The 27,633-nt window shown below is 31.9% G+C and overlaps 1 protein-coding gene across 9 annotated transcripts in view; it reads right to left on the minus strand.

Moving 5' to 3' along the window:
• Nucleotides 1-5,309: 5,309 nt before the first annotated feature.
• The window catches only part of LOC143176944 (uncharacterized), a 228,003-nt gene continuing 205,679 nt past the window's right edge, over nucleotides 5,310-27,633 (minus strand). For 7 of the 9 annotated variants that reach the window (XM_076386283.1, XM_076378550.1, XM_076392967.1 and 4 more), the window contains 8 exons: nucleotides 27,302-27,631; nucleotides 26,972-27,084; nucleotides 26,521-26,650; nucleotides 25,838-26,108; nucleotides 22,934-23,257; nucleotides 17,049-17,222; nucleotides 14,979-15,055; nucleotides 5,310-6,551 (listed from right to left, as the gene is read on the minus strand). In XM_076386283.1, coding sequence (XP_076242398.1) covers nucleotides 6,474-6,551; nucleotides 14,979-15,055; nucleotides 17,049-17,222; nucleotides 22,934-23,257; nucleotides 25,838-26,108; nucleotides 26,521-26,650; nucleotides 26,972-27,084; nucleotides 27,302-27,631 — 1,497 coding nt within the window. In that variant the 3' untranslated portion in view covers nucleotides 5,310-6,473. The remainder of the gene's footprint in view (nucleotides 6,552-14,978; nucleotides 15,056-17,048; nucleotides 17,223-22,933; nucleotides 23,258-25,837; nucleotides 26,109-26,520; nucleotides 26,651-26,971; nucleotides 27,085-27,301; nucleotides 27,632-27,633) is intronic. The other 2 variants (XM_076376218.1, XM_076375401.1) reach the window with 2 other exon arrangements.

Genomic DNA, 27,633 nt, shown 5'->3' on the forward strand with positions numbered 1-27,633 from the left:
TTTATTTAAATAAAATATGTTAATTGGTTAATCAAAGTTATGTACTTAAATTAACATTCTCCAATTTCGCTAAGTTCAACGATGTGACAAAATCTACTTTAATACTTGGAATATAATTCATATTACAAACTTGACTCGTATAAGGCAAGGTGTTAAAGCTATATATGCAATTCATTTATTACTTTTCTAATCAACACTTGTTTTTGTATAATGCTTTATGAAATTTCGAAAAACAATCATGGAAATCAGTTTCTAAAATTTTGTTACAGTCAAGACAATATTAACTTACTGTCTAATTCTAAGATTTATCACAAATCGTCGGTAAGCAATTGCCAAAGGTACTGATAAAAGTAGCTTCTTTTACGTGACTAAAAAATCGTTTATCTGTTTTAATGACTGAAGCGTAGCAGTATCGCAAAAGTATTCATACTTATAGTAACGGAAATAACCAGAATCTTTGACTGCAAAGCTTTAACAAGAAACATACGAATTTAGATAACTGGGGTTGACGTGACACTTAAAAGTCGTATAATACACTTGTACAAAAGCTTTCACTTACTTTATAAGATCATATAATACGACGTCGAAACGAACAAAATTTTTCAATGTCCCTCAACGTTTGTCCATAAGTTAGAAATATATGTCTACAAGAGATCTTCCAACTTGTTTCGTAATATGTTTCGTAGACAAAGCGACATGAAAAGGCAGGAAAACACCACGTTCCTTTTTCATCAATAACTTACACACTTCAATTAAATTTTCCTAGTATCACACAGTCAAGTTTTGTAGAATAGAAAAAGAGACACAGGAGTAGTTAATTGTTAAATATGGCTCTTACCACGCGTATGTATTTCATTATGTTTTATTTATTCATATTCGTGTGTATTAAATTACGATAACTAAAATCAAAAATGTGTGGAGTCAATACCGACTATTGCGTTTTTCTGTTGCGATTTTATATTCACATTATGTCTCAACATATTCAGTAATAAAGTATGTTTATATTAGGTATTTAAAATATTAGTTCTTAAATAACAAATATTGTCTGCTTGATATTAAATACCAGATAAACGACTTTTGCAATTACTTTTTCACAAACTTGTATTTTTTTTAGCATATAAATTGACCATAAAATCCAAGAAAAGGATTTGCCTAATTCCTCGGATAAACAACATTCAGCAAAATCTGCGACTATTAATAATTATCTGGAAATTACACTAATATACTTTGAAAGATATTTTTCTTTTCGAATCAAATTTGCTTAAAAATCCTTAACTTTTCAACGTAACTTTGAAAAGGCTGCTTAATTAATATAATTGAATTTTTAAGTTATATAACCTTTTTTTCGTTGCTGTTTACATCAAAAAAGCATGTACTGTTATAAATTTAACAAAGTATTTAAAAATATGCAGCATTATATGTAGACATTAGTTCCAAAATAACTTCAATGGAAATAAAAAATAGAAACAAGGGCTGTCTACTGGCCATGACAACAATGACTTTTTGTACTTACTTTATAAGTTCTTGTTACAACCTCTATTGAGAGCCGAAATGTGCTGGTCCGATGAAACTACAGGCTTCGTTGTGATTATGTAAGGAGTTTTCGAGAAAACCTAATCTTTGGTATCTAAGTAACATCCGCGTCTCTACTGTCCCTACTAATTTGAGGGCCAAAATCTTAGCATAAAAAAGGTTTGTACTTATGCAACTATGTAAGGCTCAGTTACTGAGAGTACACCGACGATTCACTATAGCATAGCAAGATCAGGTTTTAGTTCCAGACGAATGTCAATGCGTTTATAATAATCATACAGTATCTGAATTTACTATTAAGTTTTACTTTTGAGATCCCTCAGCAAGTACTCGTGTAAACACTGAGAGGAAACTTAAGTTGCCGCGATAACAATCTATGACTCACAATCAGACATTTGTGACCTAAGTCACGTATTCTTGTTTTTGAGATATTGGTGTTTAAAGTTTTTGACCTAATTACTGTCTTATGAACTTTTTTTAAGTGAAAAAGTTCTTTTAATGCCCTTTTTTCTCTGAAAATATGAATTCTACATGCTAGATCTCAAACTTAATATTGTGGAATTTAACTCGAATGTTTGTAAAGTATGACATAAGTCATTTTGCTTTAGAACCATAAATATATTCAACAATTTCCTTACATTAACTGACTAAAAACCAACGTCTGAATCCCATACGAATTGAATGGATTTGAATCCACGGCAATGTAAAGTATACTGCTATTTAAAAGAATTTATGAAGCCAATATTAATAATCCTGTGGTTTCCAGTGTTTGTCATACGCTGGTTTGTCCACGCTTCCAATCTCCTGTGGCTCCCAATACAGCCATACAACGGGTTGTTCACAATATCCAAATCCTCCCAGTGTTAGTCATGCATTGATTTGTATGCTACCAACAAACTCTCGAAAACGACCAATCCTGGATATCGCAAACCGAACGTTGCTCAGCTCTCGACCCGTAACATTCTCAATACATGTTGAAGAATTAAGGATCGTACGGTAAAAATAAATGAAGCTGCTAACATTTCTCTACACCTGCACAGTATTTCATCATGATCATCACACATTTAACAACGTAATCAAAGTAGAATTGTTGAGTATGCGTCCTCAAATTGCAAACAAGCCTGCTGTACATAAACAAATTCAAAGAAATGATATTTACTGAAAACTAAAAATACATATTAACTTATACAGCAAATTACAGTTTATATATGTATATCACTAATAACAAAATAAATTATGTTATATCAGGGTTAATTTAGTCACTTACATTAAAAAAAAAACGTTTCGAATCACTATGTGTATTCTATTAAAAATTACATTATATAATATTTAGTTATATTATAGGCCCTATATACTTCACATCCTACAACAAATATATAATATACCATAATTACAACAAAACTTTTACTTTATAACGATATACATATAGTACATTATATGTACAAAATTAAATGTAGCAAAAAGAGGTAATGAAATCTTCAACAATCTTTTATTTATTAATGTTAATAATTAACACAATAATCAGTTTATTTATTACTCTTCTCCCATTTAAGTCAACTCTGATGCATAGAACATAAGAAAACCTATAGAGTTCAATAACATTTGATCATAATTCCATACGATCAATCGCATTCAATTAGATCATCAAAACTCAGAGTTCAAAAATTGCTCATCTCTAACAGAATTTCAAAACTATACTTTGAATCTAGAAGAACGAAGGATTTCGAGTCACTAATATAAAGTTCTTTGTACTCTTCATGCAATAAAGGATAAAGTAAAGTGTCCCTTTCATGCACACAACATTTGTCCGAGGAAATAAAGATACACCGTAAGATCGATATTATATTTATATTTATAAAATTATTCATCATTAGAAAGCACATATGATCTATCTATATGACGTAATTCACTACGCACACACGCGTACAAGCGTGCCTACGGGCGCACACACGCACAAAGAGAAAAAAACACGCGGAGCCGCACGCACACAGTGAAACCATTCATTCGTTCCGTCCTCTCTCATGCAGGCGTAAGCACACACATACACACATGCGTGGCCGTACATACACATGGCATACGCAAGCGCGCGCACACGCGCAAGTGGCAAACCCCATTCGCGCGGATACACGCACGCGTACATCCATGTGTGTGAATGACGACGCACGACCAACAAACGAGTATACGTGCCTATGTATGCGCGTGTACATATTCAGAGTACCTCACGAATGTGTTTTACAGGTTCATTTCTTTTTTTATTTATGTAACGTTTTATAACTGCCCAAATTGGAAGAAAGTGCAACAGAGATGTAACAGGCCAGTGTCATCACAGAGTAATAACCGCATTATGTTTCTCCCGAGAAAATCTCGTTCGTTTGTTTTCGTTTCAACCTCTTTCTACTCAATTTTCTTTCAACTCATACCCTTGCACGTCCACTACTCTCGTCATCAAGTCATCATCAACCCTTAAACGCTTACCATCTAAAATATATCCTTATGAACGTTAACGTCCTTTATTTTCGCTATCGACACTTGTACGATTGGAACTAAGAAAATAAATTTCTTGTCTACTCATCTAACAAACAAAAGAAAAAAAAATGAAAAGGAAAAAGGAGTAATCTATCATTAAACAATTGTTGAATCCACCCGACATTCTTTCCAACTCCGAGGCGTTCGTGCGAACTGGTTTAAATGGGTAAATAAAAATAAAGGGCAGAAGAGAAATACAAGAGGGGAATACCGAAAAGAATAATAAAATATCAATCACAGGATAACGAACAACAATAAGGATATAAAAACGATCTCGTGTTACAAAAAAAAATTAACAGTATGAGATTATTCATCGCGTGAAAAAGAAAAGATAGGCTTTAACGCGTTCTGGCGCGAACATCCGTCACAATGGGTAACAACTTCCGATCAGCATGATTCATTCGTCGAGCGGAAGTCGTTAAGACGGGGCAACGAATTCGCGTTTTATTACCTCGTGGCAATTTCTTCCAACTTCCTCCATCCGTTTTTTACTTTAATCATTATTACTTTTTATTTCATTTAATAATCGGTAAACATCCTGGAAAAATAAGACACTTGCGTGAGATTTCTTTCATATGCATGTGATAGATATACATATATATACACACCGAATCATCTTTTTCTTTTTGTCTCGCTCTACACGTGTGTGTGTGTATATACGTATAAACCGTAATTAGATGTATTTTATTTTTCCTCTCTCACAGATTTTTCTTTCTTTCTTCTTCGTCCTCTTTCGTCCGCGACACGACCAATATAACAACAGATGTCATTTAGAAGTAATTTTAGTGTGCATTCTCTAAAGACCCAAAAAGGAGAATTACCGAGCTATGCAAAATAGAAGATTGATCTCCATTTTCTTTTCCTCACACGTATACATATATAAATATACGTAAATTTATATACCGATTATATATAAATAACTGGGCGAATTAGTTATATATAACACGCTACATAAATCCCTATACATATATATACATATACATTTCTACAATATACATATATATATATGTATATATAAAGGTACTCTTACTATTGAATAGAAATATGCATGTTCCAAGTGTTCAATAATATCAATATCTATATAATAATTATTATTACAATAATAATAAAATAATATTAATAATCCTTAATATTATAATAATATAGTAATTGCAACAAGAATATTGGTAATAGTGATAATGATGATATCAATAATAATAATAAAATAAAATAAAATAATAATTATTATAATATAATAATAATAATAGTTATAATCATATTAACAACAACAAGTATTCTTTGTCACATTTTGGTTGCAGATTCTTACAATCACAAATATATTATTCATAAATGTAATAGTCAAAAAGGATGTTAAATTAAGAGAATACATGATAGTGCTCTATTTTGTTTCTTTCTTTCATTCTTTCAATCATCTTCGTCTTCTTGTGTACAATAATTAAACCTATAAATAGTTCTATGTTCAACAGCCAGTGGTATAGTAAAGTATACCTTTGAGGTACCTACGTAGTTTCTTCTTCAGTGATACCAAATACAACCCACTGACGGATCACGTGGACACCCTTCTAATACACACATGTGTTTCGTGCCCGTCAGTCCAGCGTGTCGGTATTATATTTTTTTCTTATGTTTATACATATATTTATATATGTATCTATATATAAATATATTTATATACTTATACTCCAATATCATTAGAAGCTCAGATGCCTCGATAAAGGATTTCTTTCTTTTATATATATATATGTATAATAATACATACACATTTATAAAATAAGAACAAACGTCGCATCATCGCGCCAAGCGCTCCCCGTCCAATCGCCCTTCTTTCGTTTCGTTTTTCACCCTCGCGAACTCTAATATCTTTTCCCTGTCCCTACTTTTCATTTCCATCCCAATCGATCCGCAATGACAACGAAATTCTGATCCACGATCGCATTTTCAACTCTGATACACAATCCCCGACCAATTCGCATCGTGGGACCTCGTAAGCAAAGGTGAAGACACCCTGGCACGCCCGACCGAAAATTTCGACACAGCCAAAATGGAAAACGGAAACTTTTGGTCCTTCGAGTTCAAGTAAGAATATGTTGACGCGTCGATCGCTTTTAACCGCGAAAGCAAATATCCCCTTTCCTCTTCTTCCCTTTGTCGGCGAACGAAAGGGCGTCGGGAGAGCAGGGCGCTATCAGCATTAGAGCTTTCCCTTTCTCACACTGTATTTGGTGATACGTATCTGAATACTGACTCCGTGGGTTGCAGCGTTACATATAATACAATTAGTATCCATTACGTATAAGGTGTGTACATGCGCGTCTGTGATCGAATTTTCGTTTCCATCGTCCCCTCCGCTCACTTCCGCCTATTCAAACGTATATTACGTAAATCCCTTTAGGGTACAAGCCGTTGGCCTGCAGTCACTCGGACAACAATTTCTGTAACAGGGACGACTGGTTCACCTTCGGATCACCTCGAGCCACTTCCTCCATAGAAGTCTGGAAAATGAGTTGTAAGCGATTAGCGTATGGTTGTGTACTACAATTTTAACCGAAATTAACAGTCTCCATTTTCGGTCGATAGTTAGTGGTTTCAGAATGTAAAGGTCGTTAGACAAGTATTCAGGACTATCGAGACTTTGAAATTTGGAGAACTATGTAACAATAAATTATAATAAGGTAAATGCCCTATTTAGAGCATCAGATGTCAAGTGTTCCAGTAAGTGGATAACCTAGAAAATGCGTCCCAGCACCTAAATTATGGCGTCCCACTGTAACTGAGTATACTACTTTATGATACCTACTATTTTTTTGTTTTTTATTAGATACATTAGAATTTAAGCTTTAAATTAAATAAAATTAGCGTTAATATTCTGCCCTTTACTGGTCACTAATAGCAATCTAATAGTATGGGACATGTTTATGAAATCATTAGGTGAAAGCTGATATCTCACCTTTGGGTTAACAGAGTTTAATGAAAGTGCATGAGAGCAAAATTTATTTACTATAAATAATTTCTGATATGCAATAAGAGTGTCCTACAATTTTTTGTATACAATTTGCCAATGTGTTCTCTATACAGGGTGTTAAAAGGGAAGGGTTCAAGACTGAGGGCTTATAGTAGCCACCGAGAGGAATAAAAAATGTCTAATCAACATAGGTCCTAAAGTCAATTCTTTCGACGAAAAATTAACTTTTATTATTTACGTATAAATAATGCCGTGAATGAGTTTGTCCACAACGTATTGAATGTAAATAGAAGAATTGATTTAGAAGTACATTGAGGGTTATCGATACAAAATTATTGATTAGACATTTCTTATTCCTCTCGGTGAGTACTACGAGCCCTTAAAGTCTTGAACACGTCTTCTTAACACCCTATATAAAAGTAAGACTAAAATGTCTACGAAAATTTTAATAAAACATTATGACAAGAGTATGAAACGTGATGTAAATGCTGTACATACTTCTGTTACAATATCGATAGCTTTTGTCGATGCAGATCTATTCCCGACCTATTATTAATTAAATTAAATTTATTGTGGATTGTATTTCATCGGGTTATTGTCAACTTTCTTCACATACAATATTCATTCTGATAACTAAATCATTCCGAATATTTCGAATAAGAAAATATATTGTATTCTTTAAATACATTATGCATTTTTATTATAAATTTTTGCTGAAGCACTAGTAGACATTTTATTTCATAACATTTTAGTCTTATTTTTACTTATAGAATCCACAATAAAACTGTATGACACTCTATACTTTGTAAAACTTTTTTACTGATTTTACAGAGCTACAATAGATAGTGTACATGTTTTATTATTACTGTCACTTGTTGTTTGATAAGCAGTATTTTCTCGTCACAAACTCGTCACTACTCCCCTTACTTCCTGAAATGATTTTCTCATTTTCTGTCACCCCTGTTTTTCATAATGCAAGTTGTTCAGCTTATAAGGAGTGCTTATAGCGTAACTGTAAATATTTTTCTGAGAAAATAATATTAGTCACGAGATGTATGAAAATGTATTCGTACTGATTTAAAAATGGAAATTACTGTTTCAAACACATAGGAAGAATATGTGTATACATAATATCATTGGCGATTTTGTTTACTTGATTAAAATATATTTTTCTGATAAAGAATACTAAATTACATAATACAAAACTTTTTTCATAATTGTTGAAAATATTCTATCATATGAATCCACCGAACACATAATTTATATATATTATTTAACGTTCAATTAATATTTATACCAATTTATTTGTCCAAGACCATCTTACATTCTGATTATTTATAGAGCACTGAATATCGGAACTGATTTATTTCTTTCACTATATGTGAGTATTCAAATATGTCGTAATTATATTTTTTTTGGACGTTACAACTGAAACTATTTCGAATCGATCACACTTTTGAATCAACATTAATTAACTAATTCCTAAAATATTTTACATCAGAAATAGCATTATTTTACAACATGAAAATTATAGTATGTTTTCAAATTTGAATTTTCACAAATACAAATATTCAAGATACAGTGCAATTATAACTTTAAAGAATGAAGCAATAAAGATTTTATTTTATTTTATTGAAGTAATAAAAGTACTTCTCAAATACAGAATACAGAGTCCTCATTTAAATATTGTAACAATAACGCATTACTAAATAATTTAATATTAAACCTCAGTTAATGCAATTTACATGTATTTATTACCGATTTTTATTATTTTAGGAACAATATTTGTTTTATATGAATCATTATTTGAATACTCACACTGGATTATATATTCCAAAAAGATATAGAACCTTGACAGGTTCTCGATCAAATCGATCAATATCGTTCCGATAAAAATGCCGCTGCAAAGGCAAATGCGTGTAGCAAAAACTTCAAAAAAGAAAACCATATTAAAGCCACATATTCACTACACATACAATATTCCAATGCACACCAAAGGCCGCTAATCTAATGACGTTTAAAAATTAAAAAAAAAAAAAATAGAGAAAGAGAAAAGAAGATGAAATTCACTCAGCTATTGAGAGTTGGTAACGATCTTTACGAGAGGCCGCTAACGAAAAGAAAAAAATGGCGTTCTTGGTGATTCTGTTTTTCTAAAAGCAGTTATTTGGCAGAACGTTAAGAAGCTACGCTGAGAACCAGGAAATGTCGAAAGATTGCCAGGTTCACTTCTTGGCTTGTGCAACCTTTAAACTAATATGCAATTAAAGAACACTATTAGTGGTTATAATTAATAATTCGTTACTCATAAGAATGATAAAGTTGAAAACTTACAATCGCTGAATGCGTTTAACACGTTCAACAAGACATTAATTATTAAGTATTTAATCTGTCACCAATCGTAGTGTATGCAGCATAGAAACGCAACAGAATATGCTCAACCTAATGACTTTAATAAATAATGATAAATTTTTAAAAGGAACTTATCACTTTTTAAAGGAACTAATCACGTCGTGATTATTCTAATAGCATTGCATTTATTTAAGTTCCATTTATCCAAAAATTCTTTATTACAGAAGCTGTTTAATAATAGGTATCAGAAATTTTCAGAAGCAATTCTACATGACAAAATATGACGAAAATCAAAAATAACATCGGGTTTAAGGCTTCGTTTCAGAGTTATTAATTGTTGCAAAAATGTTTAAAATTTGCATGCAACGTGTCTAACTTAAGACTTATTTTACTACCGACGTGCATTAATCAGGTCACGCGCAGTGAAATTAGTAGAATATACTCGAAGACAGAGATTTTACGCGTATTTTAGGCGTTAGTTCAGCAAATAAACGAAATTCTAACCGCAATTCTGGCTACCTTCATCTTCGTCTAATTTTGGTGTGTAGAATCACCTTTAGAATCAAACTGATTGAATTGTCAGTTACACAAAATTCAATGAACGACTGTAATGATACACTATTATGATACATTTATGGACTTTTGGTTTCATGACATTTTAGTTTTATTTTTTATCTGCAGAGTCCATAACAAAACTGTACGATACTCTACGATATATATCATAGCTGTTATGGTTCTAAAATATATATATATCATAGCTGTTATGGTTCTAAAACTTTAATACCTAGAGTATCGTAACATCGTCTAAAAAGATATAGCTATGACGCTGAGTTATACTCCAATATCATCCTCAAAAGATTCAGTACATATAATTAGAAAAAAACTGGTTTTATATTTCGAATGGTATAAGTGGAACTTATCCATTCTCACAAATTCTAACTGCCTCTATTTCAAATCATGAAAAGTACACCTCCCTCATTATGCTGCTTACTTTCGTATGTCCATCTGAAGATGGTTAAAAATTTAAATCAGATTTAATATAAATAATGGCACTAAAAATGATACCTACAAGAAAATATCTATATTTTTGACATACCATTTCATTGATAAATAGTATTTATTATTTAGTACATTAAAGTTTGGTCTAAACAAAATATTTATTTCATGTTCGAATTATTGGCATAAATACCAGAAATAACAATTTTCTATCTCATATTTCTTATTTGCTATTTTCTATCCCTACATATGACCCACTTCCACCACCATCCTCTATATGATAGCCGATATAAAAATCCGACAAGATAAGAAGGGTATAGGTAAGTATAGCAAAGGAGAACGAAAAAGAAATAGAAAATAAAATCATCTTTAATATTTATGGCAGTAATTTGAGAGTGAAATAAATATTTTTATTCGTATCAAATTTCAACGTTAAATTTATAATGAAATGCAAATTAATATAAGTTCGATCACTTTCATAGGTGCATCGTGTAAACTATGCGTTCACTGCAACTTTGCAATTTTGAAAGAAGTATGCTTTTCATTGAAATAAATACTTACTTCAAATTTTCAATCCGTTTTAACGTTAGAAACTTTTTATCGTTAAATATGTACTAAATCAAGATTCAAACAATGATTTATATGATGATAAATTGAGGAACCACTAACTAAATGTACTTAATCTTCAAATCCTGTTTCTCTACTCATAAATAAAGCTTTACTGTGCATCAACATTCAATTTGGATCAAAATGTTTATATAAAACCAGTTAAAAGTATTTTAATTATCATCAAAGAAAATAGAGAGCTACAGTATCTTTAAAAATACATAAATGCTGTCAATGAATCTAACATGATAGAGGCTTACTATCTAAAGTTACTATCAAGTTAAACGTATTAATACACATCAGCAGAATAAATCGATCAGGCATCATAAAATGCTATATTAATTACGAGTTATTAATAATCCATGTCATAGTTAGCGTACAATTTATGAGTAAACGTGTACGTTACGCATTGAAAACATGTTCAATGTTCTATCTTTCACTGTTAGTGAATTCTTTTTGAAATTACATTAGGAGAGCGGGGCTATCAGGGCTCGCTGTCGCATCTTCCTCGATGCACTTCCAGTTTCGTCGATGACAAACTAACGCGCCAAAGAAATCTGCTTCATGCAACGAGAGCAATCAGCAGAGAGAAAATTATAGGAGCTACAAATAAACTGAAAGACGTCCATTTGGCTCACTGTGAAAAAGCATTACAATACTAAAATGTACGTTACACAATAGAACAATGGCGGTGTGATTAATACTGATATTACTTCGAATGAGCTGAAGCTTACAGCACCACCACCCTGCAGATTAAAAAAAAAAGGGGAGAAACAATGTGTCTGATTCCAACCACATTTATGCTCGACACATGAATCACAAGATTCCACATAACGTGTTCCCCCTTTCTTTTGCTTAAATAGACTAATAATGACGTCACAATGGCGTCACGTAAATATGCTTCAACTCTTTTACTTTCTTCTTTTTCATCTTCAATGGATAAAATGCTATTTCTTGACAATTTCTAAATACGTTTTCTTTCCTCGTTATGAAGATAGATATTTTTTTTGACATTAACTAAACGATTTCTACAAGTTATTCTATCGTTATAATATACACACATATACAGAGTGTTTATAAATTTTATTGAAAATTAAACATTTCTAAATTATGAAACTAAACTTGTTTTGATGAATGAAATTAAATAAACGTTAGTTAAGCAAAGTAAATTATAGTCTCCTTTGAATCTTCTTTAGCATTAATTGTATACTTAAATCATTAATCGAATTGCTTATTCAAATTGGAAATGAGTTATTCTAAATTTATTAACCTTTTTCGATACATTTTAACAAATACTACATATTATGAGGACTGTATTATGATTTTTTAACATTCTGCATACATTATGCAATTCTTTGATACTATTTTATACCCAGTGCTCCTACATCCTAAATTGCGATACTGGGATTACATACAAATGTTTATATTTAGAATTATTTTTTATTTATTACTTATTTCCAACACTATAGAATTATGAAAAAAATTAAGTACAATCTTTAGAAGTAGGTATTTTGTACTCAAAGGAACTATGAATTCACAATTTTCTAATTTAAGTGAATTAGGTTTCAGACTGTCTTTTTAAAGTTCGTAAATATAACAAAAGAAAAAAGAATTATAATTATAAAAGAATCTACCACAAAAATTATACTCATTTATCCCTTCACTTTTTTGCGTAATAAATTGGTTTCAGAAGAAACAAAATTACCTCGTCAATTTTAGAAAATAGTAAACATCCGATAGATAAAACATGTTTAATCATTTAAGTATTAAAAACATTCGAATTGATCATTAGGCAAATAACGAGTAGTGCGAGGTTATTTGCAGTTAATACAATATACAGAAATAAACATTAGTTTTATGCGTAAAAATGATGGCGTCAAGAATAGTTATATCACAAAGAACTGCATTTTACACGCCAGAGAGTCACTGAGAGTAAAACTTGGAAAAGAACTAACAATAATTTTTGGTCAACCTTATATATCCATCAAGTTCTAAGAAGTAATTTTTTTAAAAGAAAACCTATGAATTCCTTTCTCAACGTGGACAGGTAAGGATATACCAGGCCCAATTTATATTAACATGTGTCGAATTATTAATTATTTCATTTTAGTTCCATTTTACGTCTAATGCCACTAAGACAGATTTGATCAGTGAAACAGTTAACAGTGCATAAATAATTGTTAAAATTAAAATAAACGTTGCAGGGCTTCACCCTTCCGTTTCTCAAAGTCAACTTAATTTAAGAAATAGTTTCGAATATAAACCGAAATTATGAAATATTAAAAAAAATATATATAGAAAATATGAAAGTGAAGTAAATTTGAAATACTTCGAAACTTAAATATTTGTATTTGTATGCTTTTTTATATCTTAATGTTACGTTTTAATTAAAAACCGAAGGAACTGTTCACTTAATTAAAATATACTCTAAAATACTAAGAATTTTGCACTCCTTTTACAAAAGGAATTTATAGAGAACGAGAAGTTGAATCGATTATTTCATTAAAAAGTAAGAGATTTTAATTTTAAAAAGTGTCTATAATGATGCACACATGTCAGACTTACTTATTTACCACTAATTACTATACTAATTCAGCTAACTGTGAGGCAATATATGTATAAAAGTTTATACATGTTTTTATGCAATATATGATTTTTCATGATACCACTTCCATTTTAATATTAACACTACAGTAACTATGGTATTAAAAAACTAGAGCATCAAAGATTTAGAAAGCTTTGCTTCTTCTCATATTTTAATGATAAAGATGTTTCAACACTGTAGAATACTGTCTATATTTCGTCTGCCAACCTTACTAAAAATTATTCAAATTTCATTTACTACTTATAACAAAAATAGGTACATTCTGTTATATTATTTCGAAGAAAAATATTTTTCGTAACATGTTTTCGATAAGAATCAAACAAGTATACGGCTCCAACTCCAATTAGAAAAAAATATTTGCACATTCTTTGCTCATCTTTCTTTACGTTTAATTTTTAATAATCACCTGTTGATTGTGTAAGATAAATAATTACTATTGTATATCATTTCTATAGTATTATTGTCTTCACAAACTGACTAACTATATATAAATCCAGAGTGAAATATATCAAATATTGTGTATAGTGTAAATTAAATATTAAATTCAAACTAAAGACAACTGAGAACCTAACCCTGTCTCGAAATAAATTATCATTTTATAACTTGACTTATTTTACTGCAATCATGAAAAACTATCAAAATAAAGCATTCGAAGTTCACCAATTTGATAATTGTTTCTTCTAACATTTGCTCAAACACCGATATAATATACTATAATAAGATACAATACCAATTTATTTCCAAACTGCATCACACCGTTACCCAAACCACGACTACTAAACCGCATACATTTTTAAATACAGTCAAAAACGTAGAAGGAAAAAAGCCTGAAACGCGAAGCAACTCGCGCGACTAATAACTGGATAAGAGACAAGACGCAAGCTGGCTTGGTGTATCTTTTGTACGTCCACGCATCTCTCAATCGTATAAAGAAAAGGATTAAAAGAATCTATCGATGGCCGAAGCATGTTTGCATACGACCGAGCAGCTCTGTCAAAAGTCAGAGTGGGGAAATGATAGGCAGATAGAGAGAGAATTAAAAAAAGACTTCCTGAGAAGTAATATCTCAATGGTGCAAATTGCCAATAAACGAACAGTCCAGATATACATCATCTATTGCGCGTACGCATACTAAACAATGATAACGTCTAAAAGTGTATGTAACATGCAGAAAAAGAGAGCGCTAAAATACCCCCTACAAGTTTTACGCTCAGTGCGTAGAGAAAAAAATATTCATTAACAACTGTCGTGCACAATAAGTTCTGAAGCCAAGCGAAGAAGGGAAGACAGAGCATACAAAAAATCAAATAAAAAGAAAAATAAAGAAAAATGAATAAATAATTAAATAGATATATGTATAATATATATACGTAAAAGTAATTGTCGGAAGGGTCTTACCCTGGAGGACGAGGGGGCACTTCCGGCACTCCCAATGGCCCAGCTCTTGGCAGGGCCATCGCTAACCACAGCCTCACCTAGTTAGGACATTGTAACAGTAGGCGTTACCACCAGTCTTTATCATAAATAATGCCTTTTCTTACAAGAAGCACCGATATTCGTGTCTCGCGCACGCGTACGTGTGTATGTCTACCATACCTACTCGTCTCTACGTAATGTACAGAAAAAGGACTTTTTCCAAGTGTTTCTGTTTCTCTAATTCTTTGCAACCGGGAACAATGACACTGAACATCGACAGTAAGAAAGTACTGGGTATTGTATGGCATGTAGCTGACAAATTGAAAATGTTAGACGCGAGAAACTTCTCGTGATCGACATACAGCGAGTCAAGATATTATTGGCACAGACAGAAATTACACAAACCAGTTTCAGATAACGGATTGCGGGTAATAATTTTAACCCTTTGCGCTCCGAGTTCTGTGTAGAGCAGTTAATTGGCAGCTGCGGTTTATTTTGTTTTACAATATATCTGTCAAACAAAAATGATGGTTCAACCCTTTCAGGATCATAAAGATTGTGGAAGACTTAAAACCTGTCGTTAAATTGGTGCACGTTTTGTTATGCGTGCAACAAAATAATGTAAAATAATTAATCCACTAAAGTTAGACAATAAAGAATAAATGTGAACCACGAGCTTATCAAAAATAAAAAATATATTTGTAAGAATATTTTATATGCACATTGATAACTCATATTTGTTTTCTCAAAGTGGGTTTTATAACACGGAACTTTTTCAGTTGTACTTACGAGACATCATAAAAGAATTCTTGATAAAAAAAGCCTTTAGTTCACTAAAAACATACCCAAATGTACTTAGTTTTATTAATTATTAATTTACGACGAAGACAAACTTCATACGTCTACTTCAAATGGTAGAAAGCCAAACAAAATTCTGCTCAAACAAACCGTTTGTGCCAATACTTTTATGACTCATTGTACGTCTACGAAACAATTGTGTACCTATATATTTACAAGGCGACGAAACCAAGGATAGAGATAGAATCTGAATTAACAAAAATAATAGTTGTTTTATAATTAATTATTGATGCTGAAAAGTAAACATAAATTTGTTTGAAAAGATTTTCAAACTTTGTCGTTGCTAAACTTTGACTAATTATATTACACTATCAAAATAAAGAAATTATTTAAATTTGCGAATTTGCTGTCCGTAAAATATGCAGAGATAAAAAAATGAATAAGACCACATCAGTAGATAAAATTTAATTTCAGAACACGTTATAAAAAAATGATATCTTAAAAATAATTCTATTAATATAATTTACTGTTTCATTTTAAATAATATTTCACCCTTTTTGAATCGGAAACGTTGATAGATCTTATGCCTTCACAAGCTAAAGCATTTATTCACTCTTAGAGCGAGTATGTTTTATTTCCACATTTTGCATCAGACATTTCTTATGGATAGATACTGCAACAAATTTCAAGCTAATTCTTAATTAAACACTAATGAACACTGTATCTTAGTAAATCATGCAATCAGCATTATTAGAAATGGAAACTAATAGGTAATTGGTTCAACTATAAAAACTAAACAAATGAGCCTTGAAATTTGTTGTACCATAATCTGTTGTCAAAATAAACTCAAATCCTGCAAAATCCCTGTAACACTTTTTCACAGCCTCCAGCAATTTACGTCAACGTATATAATCTTCGTAACGCGTAGAAGTCAAAGTACTGTGGTTCATAAAAAAGCTGCCCCAAAAAATCGATAACACTACGTGAAAGAATATGAAATCTTGTTAGTACCGAGGAATCAATGAAGCTTTCAATGAATCAAAAAATTACACCACGTATACGACATTTTTATTCATGTTTTCTAGACCCCCCTTTCAAAAAATCGTTGCAATCGCTTAATCAACGCCATCAAATTCTAAAGACTCAGTTCGTTCGTTGTTGCTGTTCTTACAACATCTTTGTCTACTGTCTAAGCTGATACGTGACTTTTAAAAGGGGAAACAGGAAATGTGTGGCTTCCTTCGAGGGACGTACCTGCAGAAGACATTTCAAACGTCAGACCAAGTGCTTCGAGATCGTCCTGAGAAACCTGACCAGAAAGGTTGTTTTGAATGTTGTTAGGTACCCTTTGCTGTTGCTGCTGCGTTCGCGCGCCAACAATCGCCCTCAATTCTTGTCGCACGTACTCCGAGGTGCTGCTAGCATTTCCTGTGACAAAACCAGACAGAAGATTCGTTACTCGTCGATGTAACGTTGTCGATAGACGATCTCCACGTTCCTTCGTAGTAGATCAACAGCAACGATACGTATGCTTTATCTTTCTAGTTACTCGTAAACAGTGTTCTTACATGTGCAAGCCGTAACGTAAGTTAGTCGAAGGTAAAGGATGAATGCTTTATTATAAAATATTTACAATATTGCGTTTAACATAGTTCACAACAATTTATGTCGTAACAAAGGTAGCTGATGCCTGGCCCCTACGTTCGCGGGGATTTTATGACTTTTAAGCACGATGAAATTTTTGATGGAAAGAGGAAAAAAATAATAAATAAAACACTGAACGAGGAACGAAGCTTCGAATGGAGTAAGCTTAAGCCATGTTTCCATGTATGCTGAATACCACGAAAGACATACACAGTTAAATAGTTGATGCTTCAGTGAGGGCAGAAATATTTACCGTATGAATAAGAATAAATATCAGTACTTTTAACTTACTATGAACTTTTTTGAAACTCGTCGGAATTGGATTACTTGAAGCCAAGAAAATTAGAGATACCAATTTAATAAATATGTTGTATTCACTGCATTGGTAGAAAGTATATAAACATTCTCGAAGGTTTTATTTGAGCAACATGTATGAATTCATCGTCGAGAGAAAACTGTTATGAATCGAGAATATAGAATTCTTTTGAAGAGCAAAAAGAAAATTTCTGTTTATAAAATATTTATTTACTAAATTTTATAAAAAAAACTATTGTTTCAGATCAAAAATGCTGGTAAATCTATGCATTAGAATTAAATAAATATTAAAAATCTTTTACTTGTGACGATTTCTTTTGATACGTCTATAGAATGTTACTGATTTTCTCATTCAGAAAACTCTTTATTATTTCCAATAGTTTGAAAACTATTCTGGAATCATGTAATATCTATATTTTACGAACCCTCCATTCTTATGGATTATATTTTGTTTATCATTACGACGAGTAAAATATCTAGAATCTTCGACTACATGTGACAGAAATTTTAAGGCATGATTCTAGGTGCTAAAGTAAAATAAAAATGAAAATAGATGAAACTGCGTTTTGGATTTCATTGTCGAATTATTAATTGTTGAGAAAACGTCTAATATAGGCGTGAAATATGTCTGACTTGGAGCTTATTCTATTGCTGACATGCATTAGTCAAGTCAGACAGAGCGAAGTTAGTAGAATAAGTCTTAAATCGGACATATAACTCGAAAATGAAGCCACAAACACAATTTCGTGTACCATCATTTTCGTCTTATTTTAGCACGCATAATCACCCCTTAAAATATTTTGTATTTGTCGTTGGACATGCTACATGCATACATTTTGATCTCTTATTTTAATTTTTAAAAAATCAAACGCTCACATGTGTACCACTATTCACAAAGAAGTTAAATGGGTACATAACCATCCATGATAGAACAGTAAATTCTTTATTCGTGATATTATTTTTGATTCTTTAAATATAGTATGTAAAGAAAAACTAAATATATCTTGAGCCATAACTTGCACGCGTGGAAACGTGGCTTTAGGCTACATATAATGAATGTCCCACAAAGGACATTAACGTAGACTGTGCTCGACGGATGCTTAAATACACTGCATTTTAGTGACGATGATTAATCATAAAAAGCTCGATGCACTGTTAATAAATCTTGTCTTTTCCGTTATTTAAAGGCGACCCAGAAAATCAATGGGTCACACCGAAGACATACTTAATCATACCGTACGAACGAACACTGCCACAGAGATTGGAGAATGATTAAACTGACTATAGATTTACTTCTCTACATCTCACTTTGTTGTCACTTTCACACCAACAAAGATTATAAACAAATTAGTCATTTTATAATAATTTTATACAACTACTCAATGTATAAAAACGCAGTATAATAGTAAACCAACAATATATTTCATGATAATCCCTTTTTTTTAACTCATTATGTTAATCAAATTTTATCTAGTTATTATTGTCTATTTTAATTTTTCAAGTTTTACACTCTGCTACTGGGTTCACTGGAACATTTTAAACTTTATCTGCAGTCTTATTTTATTTCTCCTTTATGGTAAATAAAAAGAAATGTTACTTATAAGACAATACAAACAAATACTATTTACTTTTAAGAAAATGTAAAAAAAGGGATCTCGATATTGTTTCGTATGAATAACAAGAAAACAGGATGTCTGCATTGATCATGCTCCAATTAAAGGAAGTTGCCAATTGAGTACGTAACAAATAAAAAGAACTGATACGGAGAAACAATTATGAGTTGATCAAAGATTAATGAAGAAACACAACAAAAAACAAACATAGACCAAAAATGCGTGACACAATAAATAAGCATGAAAAATTGAACACAAATTAAGCACGAAAAGGTGAGGAAAAATGAAAAAATCACACTGAATTCTCGAAGTCGACGTAAATTATATTAAAATTATTGTTTCCATTACTATTATTGTAACGTCAATAAAGATCAAACATATATATGTATAAAAATTCTTATAACAATGTAAGTATAATATTTCATTAAACTCTCTTTTTAATTTACGTTCGACTTTTAGTTGAGCTTTACACATCCGGTGGAACGATCAATTAATTTTTGTCAGTAAATCGATTTAATTAAAACAAAGAGCTCAACGTTGAAGTTCTGCGAATGACGTAATTATTGTTTAAATTATCGCTATACGACAAATTGTTACAAACTGATATGAAACTCAATTAGTCTTATGATGTCGAAACGATTGATACGTATTAGTTTTAAACACGAGTGGTGCAAGTGATAGTGACGCTAATTTACGTGTTTCGAAAGCGTCGGAAATAGTCACTAAACAGTGCGAATAGTTTTTGAACCAAAAATGGGCAAAAAATTAACCTTTGAACATCCAACCTTCAAAACTTATTTCCTTTCCAATTATCATTTTAAATTTTAGTTTATTTTTTATTACTCCACTGTATTTCATATAATTCGACACAAATCCATGATTTTATTATTTCAATTCAATATTCCTATTCAGTTCAACATTCGGAACTCGATAAAGACTCAACTAATGAATCTTAAATCTTGAGGTTGAGTTCTTATTCTATTGTCAAACAAAAAAGAAAGTTTTATTGTCAGCTTCCGTAAACATAATTTATCTTTCCATGGAAAATCACCTTCTAAATTGTCAACGAATGACTACATTTCTGAAATTAGATTTAACAATAATTTGCCCACTTCTGTTTCCATCGTATCTTAAAACGTACGGAGTAATCTTAACGCTAAATTGAATCACAAGAAAGGTACCTAAGAAGATATGATACAAAGGACAGTCTCTCCTACGTGACTTATCTAGTATGCTGTTACATAAGTACAGTCGGTGTCTACAATCACCATTAAAAAAGAAGTGTGGTCTCTCTAACGCTAAAAAGAGGTAAAGTGCAATTGAACATCGAGGCGTTTGTATCGCTTGAAATTAGTGTTGGAAAGGTGTACTTCGTAAATACCGATGAATTTGTACTGTTACATCATAATTCATTAGGACACCAGTGATCGATTTTTTCCAGAAACAAATAGTTGTTTCTCAACGCGATCACAAAATGTAGACCTTCGTCAACACATAAGTAATCCATTTATTGATTACCCTTTTTTACCTACGAAGATGTACTATTTTGCTGCGTTAAGAACACACATGACCTGTTACTCACAAAATGAATGAATGAAGAACATGAAATTGGAGTTAATTTGTACAGTTAATGAGATATGTTTCGGTTTTTTATGTGTAAGAGTTTGCATTTAAAAGATCTGAATACTGTCAGTCGCATAAACAACCAAAGACAATGTAATTGATAAAAAGTGATCTACTAAGTAGTAACGGACATATAATACTATATCTCTTTTTATGGTTAAAGACAAAAATAAATATATCTGTTTAATATATTTCTAATTCATACATAAATATTATGAGATGTGCTAATTTTTTAAGTATTATATGCAAACAAATAATAACTATAAAAATATTATCAAAACTAATCCTGTGTACGTATAGAAAAAAACTAATTTATTGGAAAAATGGAAAATAGAATCCGAAAAAACATTAACTAATTGTCCATTCAATTAATTACTATTGATTTAAGATATAGAATGTTCGACAATAAGTGTTAGAAATTTTAAACAATCGTTTTATGTGTCAAAATAGAAGTCAAAAATGAAGAATGAAATTGCATTTGAAGCTTCATTTCATAGATGTTAACTGTTATAAAAACGTTAGAATTGACGTAAAATGTTTCTGTCTTTAGAGTTATTTTAATGGGGACGAGCACTAGCCAGGTCAGGCACAACGAAATCAGTAAAATAAATCAATAATAAATCTTCTCAAGTGACACACATTTTACGCGTATTTTAGACGTTTGCTCAACAATTAATAGCTATGAAACAAACCCCCAAAGGTAATTCCATTTATCTTCATTTTCATCTTCTTTTAGCATGTAGAATCATCTCTTAAAATTTCTGACACTTATTGTCAAACCCTCTGTATAGAGTCAAACTGAATGAATTGTAAGCTACACAAACTTCAATAGACAAATATAATATCCCTGTCATGTTTCAAATAATCCTAATTAAATAATTAAATAACATTATGTTGTTTCTATCTTCAACCACAAAAAGAGAATATAGCTTATATCAACTAATTAACTAATTTGACATATTATCAAACATTTACAAGTTAGATTTTCTTCCATATATATGACGCATTCATATCTTTTAAACAAGAGTAAAGGGCAAGAAAGTCCTAATTCATAATCTTACACAGCAAAGTAAGTGAAGAGTACGTTCAACAGAATTTATTAGGATGGTAACCAGATACGAAGACAAACAAAACACCATGCAACGATTAGCACTGTTCCCGACTGGGTACGTTACTCTGCATTTACTTTTCATTGAGTGCATTAAAGTAACAATCTAGGGAGAGGGGTGTGAAAACGAATGATGATAATGGGATCGTTTTAAATGATCTCGTCTATCTGCGAGATCTAAAAATAAGAAGCTCTTTGAGCAAAATATCAGACAAATGTTCCTTAAGTACTTGCAACCGAGGCAATACGACCAACTATAAAAAAAATTTTAATGATTTAGTAGCGAGCTAATGGAATATTCTAGCATAGATACTATCAAATAGGCATCGATCGAACTATTATCGTAACTGTATTCAACAAGCAAAAATAACGTATCACTGACGAGCAGAAAAAGAAAGAATGATGTGTAATACGATGGTATGATAGACGAGAATGAAACATCGCAGCGGTCGAAGTCAGGATGAAGTGGTTCCTAGTGACACAGTGCTTCTTAGAACCTCATTAGCCACGTGAGCAACACGCACCGCTTCCCAAACATAGCGTAAAATATGAAAAGGGTTTGGCAGGACGACATGATGATAGGTACACTGAACGCATGACAACGTTGCTTTCAAAAGACGATCAGTATTTACACTGCTCAGGTATACATCAATGGAGGATGGGTGTGTTGGTGAGAGAATGGTGTGCTTCCATTTACCAAAAAATGTCTCATGCCTTTGCGCTGACTGATGATACGAGAGGGGTTGTTTTATATAAGAAGGCCAGAGAAGGTTTGATGGGAGGTGTAATGATGACGAAGTGATGGTCACATGACATTAAATGGTCACATGACTTACCACCCAATTGGTGATTGACAGGATTACCGGGAGGCAGAGGCCTGGCGTCCTGCGTGTCCCCAGGCCCTGACGAATAGAGTGAAACAGACGTCCGATCGTAACAGAACTGATTGTTCTGCATATCAGCTGTGTTGATAGTATTGGCGGTGGTGTGGTATATCATAGAAGAATGTTGTTGGTTGGAGAAGTGTTGTTGGGTATTCGTTACGTTGTGTTGATTGTGAGTCGGTGTTGCTGGGCAACCCGAATGTGGATGACTAGGTGAAAGAAGAGGTTGTTGTTCCTTACTCACTCCGCCGTAGTGCCGGGGCGAACCGAGCCCACCTGCAACATCAAGCTCGTCTATCTCCATGTTCTTCTCGACTTTTAACAAACATTTTACGCTTCTAGAGACATCCTTCCATGCTTCCATAGCTTTCGGTGAACAATACATTAAAATTAATAACATTTTGCAAAGATTAGAGCCGCTTCAAAACGCGCTACATTTTATTCTATTATATGACATTTCCTGCCTTAGCTTTAGCTAGAACGTATGAATAGCGATTTACTGTATCATTCATAAAATACGCCAATAGAAAGAAAATTGTAAGGTATTCTAACATTGTGTTTGAACATGTTCAAGATATATTCAGCCGTTAATTAAAATAATATAGTAAAAATTAACTACTGGCTTTAAATAAAATTAAAGAATATTGTTCAAAAATTTATTTATCCCTTTTTCAATAGTAAAACAGAGTTAAGCTAAACTTTGTGTCTTGAATTCTTTATTTAGTTTAATTTGTCTTTATTTAAAAGAGATATATTATATTACCATTAAAAGGAATTTTCGTTACTTCTCCAGATTGCTTTCTAAGACTTTGACCTGTGTCAATAATTCTGTACAGCTTGTAGTACTTTTAGTTAGTATTTACTACTTCGAAAACTCATAATATAAATATTTGTTTAGACAGTAGCCAACGATAATACAAAAATATAATTATTTCTTTTTTTAAAATACCAATAGTTCATCATCCAAAATAAATAATTTTATTCGTATAAATGTAAGAAACGATACAAGCATAATGATAACTAACAAATATATATCTCTTTATCTAAGCTAATAGTAGAACTAACCAAGTGAGATACATGGAATCATAGTATGGCTTGAGTGGGCACTACTCACATAATTTATCCACTAAATATCTGAAATATTCAGAGATGTTCTGGTATTGTCCAGTATTTATTATTTATAAAGGGTGTTTATTTGAAAACTTCAAACCCAAATATCTCGAAAACAACACATTTTCGAAAAAAATGTTAAATACAAAAGTTACTCGGTTTCAAGGGGGAAATACAACTATTCTAAGTATTTTATTTTTGTTGAACACTTTCATGGTTATTTGAAGAGTAACTATGTTTCCTTAAATGGAAACCTATATTTTTATTTACAGATTTTTATTTCATGCCAAAAAAGAACAAACTTTTGTATAAAACATTTTTTATTGAGATTTTATCTTAAAAAGGTATTTAATAAAATAACGATCTTTTTTCAGTTTTGATACTTCAAAAGTAAACGACGGAAAATTACACCATAAACATTTTGGCATAGAATAAAAATCTGTAAATGAAAATATAGGTTTCCATTTTAAAAAACAAAATTACCCTTCAAATAACCTTGAAAACGTACAACAACAAAAAATTAATTAGAATAGTTATACTTCTCCCTCAAACCGAGTATTTTTAGTATTTAGTGTTTTTCCCGAAAATGTGTTGCTTTTGAAATATTTTGATTCATTATTTTTAAATGAACATCCTGTCTGTATATTGTTTGAAATTCTGCACTAACACAAATATATAATTAGGAATTATACGTAATATAATTTACTACTTAATGTTATTGTATGAAACAAAATAAACCAAACTAAGAATAATTTAAACAATAATGAAAATGTTACGTCAAAGAGTTAACAGTAAGACATATAAAAAAAAGAATAGGTAATTAGAATTACGAATATCATAAAAAAGCACGATTACACAAGATAACAATACCAACATATTCTGATTTTTATTTGATTTGATTGTAAAGTAGCAAGTCCCTAATATCTTAGGTATAGAATAATCTTGTCAAATAGCACCCATTCAACAAAGATTCAATGTTCCAAGTATCTCGTGTAAAAAGTCAATAGCTATAAATCTAAACGTAAATATCCTCATAGCTTTTAAACATAGAGAAGAATCAAGACATATACATATATACCTTAATTAATTGCATACTTACCTATTGGAAATAAATAGCTTTTTTAAATCACACCTTTCGCTGAATAAGTACATTCTTATTCAAATAAATACCTAATATTAACCGCACCAATATAGAGTATTATGAGTAACTTTAGTAACACCAAAATGGCGACTGCATCAACAGCACGATTGTCATCTTTAAATTCCTTGAAATGTTCTGTATTATCTTATAAAGTACCAAATGGATACAGTTAGTGATAGACGAAAGAAAATTCCAAATTAAAATAATAAAGTTACTATTCTATTATATATATATCCGTTTCATTAATATTTTTGTAGAATTTCTCCATTTATGTAACTATTTAGTACAGTTTTTGTTTGCAAAACCATATTTTTGTTATTGTTAATCTGTACCTTTCTCTTGACCAGCACTATACGTCACCCAACCCTATCATACGTACTAAAACAATTACGAATTCTCATTAAGCGTTCATTCGCAAATATCGTTTATAATAGCATATTATTCTCGTGTTAAAACATCCCATTCGTTAAAAAAATAAAAAACCATGAAATCTTATAATATAATGAAATCGTTGCTATATGATAAGTAGATATCATGAAATTGTTTTGGCAAACATCTATATACTGCAAACAAAATGGAAGATAATAATTATAAGATAAACCTACCTGGCAGCTGAGTCGTAGCTGAGGGTGTAGACGTGGTCCGTTGCAACCGATATTGGGCAGAAGAGTTTGGAGTGCCAGGATTAGGACCAGGTGGAAATTGGCTGGCTGTTGGGGACGTAGGTGGGGGAAAGGTTTCCGCCGTAAACGGAGATTGCCGCGCAGACGCTGGTGTTCCTGGCGACGGCATCGATCTCTGTTGTTGCGCGGTAGGCTGTTGTTGCGACCTCACCTGGTTAACGTTGAACAGCCTCGGGGTGTTACCATAGTTGCCCTTACAATCACAAAATAATATCGTAATATTATACCTACATAATTACAATACCAATAATATAATCGTAAACTTGTAGTCAGATGGCAAACCTGATATAGATGAGATCTATCAGTTTGCAAAAGATGATACCTGTATATCATATAGTTTAAAAAAAGGACAAGGTGGCAATTCATGATACGTGGGTCTCCCCAATTTTAAAATCCCAGTACTGAAAAATTAAAAAATCATGACATATCAGGTTTTACCATCTGACTACAGAAACCTAATATCCAAAATTATGTCCTTAACATTAAGAAACGATACCAAGTGACAAAGTTTGACTGTGTTTGATTCTTTGATTGTTTAAACGAAAACAAAGCTACACAACGGCATTTAGGACAGATCATATAATTAAATAAGTCTTAAAACGTACTTGCGTCACTCGTGGTGACACCGGCTGTGGATGAGAGAATGACAAAATACCAGCGGGAGAATGCGGTGAGAGTCGCGCTGCTGCAGTAGACACTTGTTGACCACTGTTGAAGTTATTGTTCACAATGGAGCTAGAAAAAAGTACTTGTTACGTAACAGCCGTAGATCTAATAGCGATTAACTCCTTGGGCACACTGGATTCATTTTGTTCGTAGTGAATTTCAATTTTTTTATAAACTTTGGACCTTTTGTTTCCTAATCGTACAAATATTTGATTCAAATAGCAATGGTACATTAAAATAGACATTTCTATAAGTATCTCAGAATATTTTCAGATTTTTTGAAAGCTTAGAATAATAGAAAACGGTAGTCGCAAACAAAATGAATCCAGTGTGCCCATGAAATGTGCAAAACCCAAGTGTGATCACGGAAGGTTAATTTGAATTACTTACTGTTGTGGTAACGTCGAAGGATGGGAGTACGAGTGAGCAAGCCGGTGACCGGAAGGCATCTGGACGGATCCCCCATAACCTGGAGAAACTTGTGAATCTGGAACACTCGACCGCTAAAAAAAAAATAATTTTTAATAAATTTATTTTTAAGCATTTTGTATATGTACAAATAGCCTCGTTTCTATTTGAGAACTGAATAAATAATACGTAAAAATCCACATGAAAAAAATTAAGCAAACTAAGCAGCTCATTACTTTAAGAACTACTAACGTTCCTTTAAACTAGTTATTTCAAGAAATATCTTTGTACTAGAAATAGCGTCACAATTACCTGTAACGACACATTCGGCGCAACAGTATTATTCAACAGGTTGTCGATATTATGAATACCGGTCGTAATTTGGTCCGTAGCTGTAGCATTGGAAGGAATGAGTAGCTGCTGTTGTTGCTGTTGTTGGAGCAGCCTTTGTTTTAATTGTTGTTGCTGCTGTTGCTGTTGTATTAATTTTGCCCGTTGCTGATGTAACTGCAATGGTTGCTGTTGCGCGAACTGAGCGGTAGTTTGCCTAACACCCGGTTGGGTGTTAAACCTCATCCTTGGTTGCTGATACATTGGCGGTGGCTGGTAACTATGGCTTGTCGTTACAGGTGTAGTTCCCAACT

Source organism: Calliopsis andreniformis, chromosome 1 (assembly GCF_051401765.1).
Source record: "Calliopsis andreniformis isolate RMS-2024a chromosome 1, iyCalAndr_principal, whole genome shotgun sequence".
In the NCBI taxonomy this organism is placed as follows: Eukaryota; Metazoa; Arthropoda; class Insecta; order Hymenoptera; family Andrenidae; genus Calliopsis; species Calliopsis andreniformis.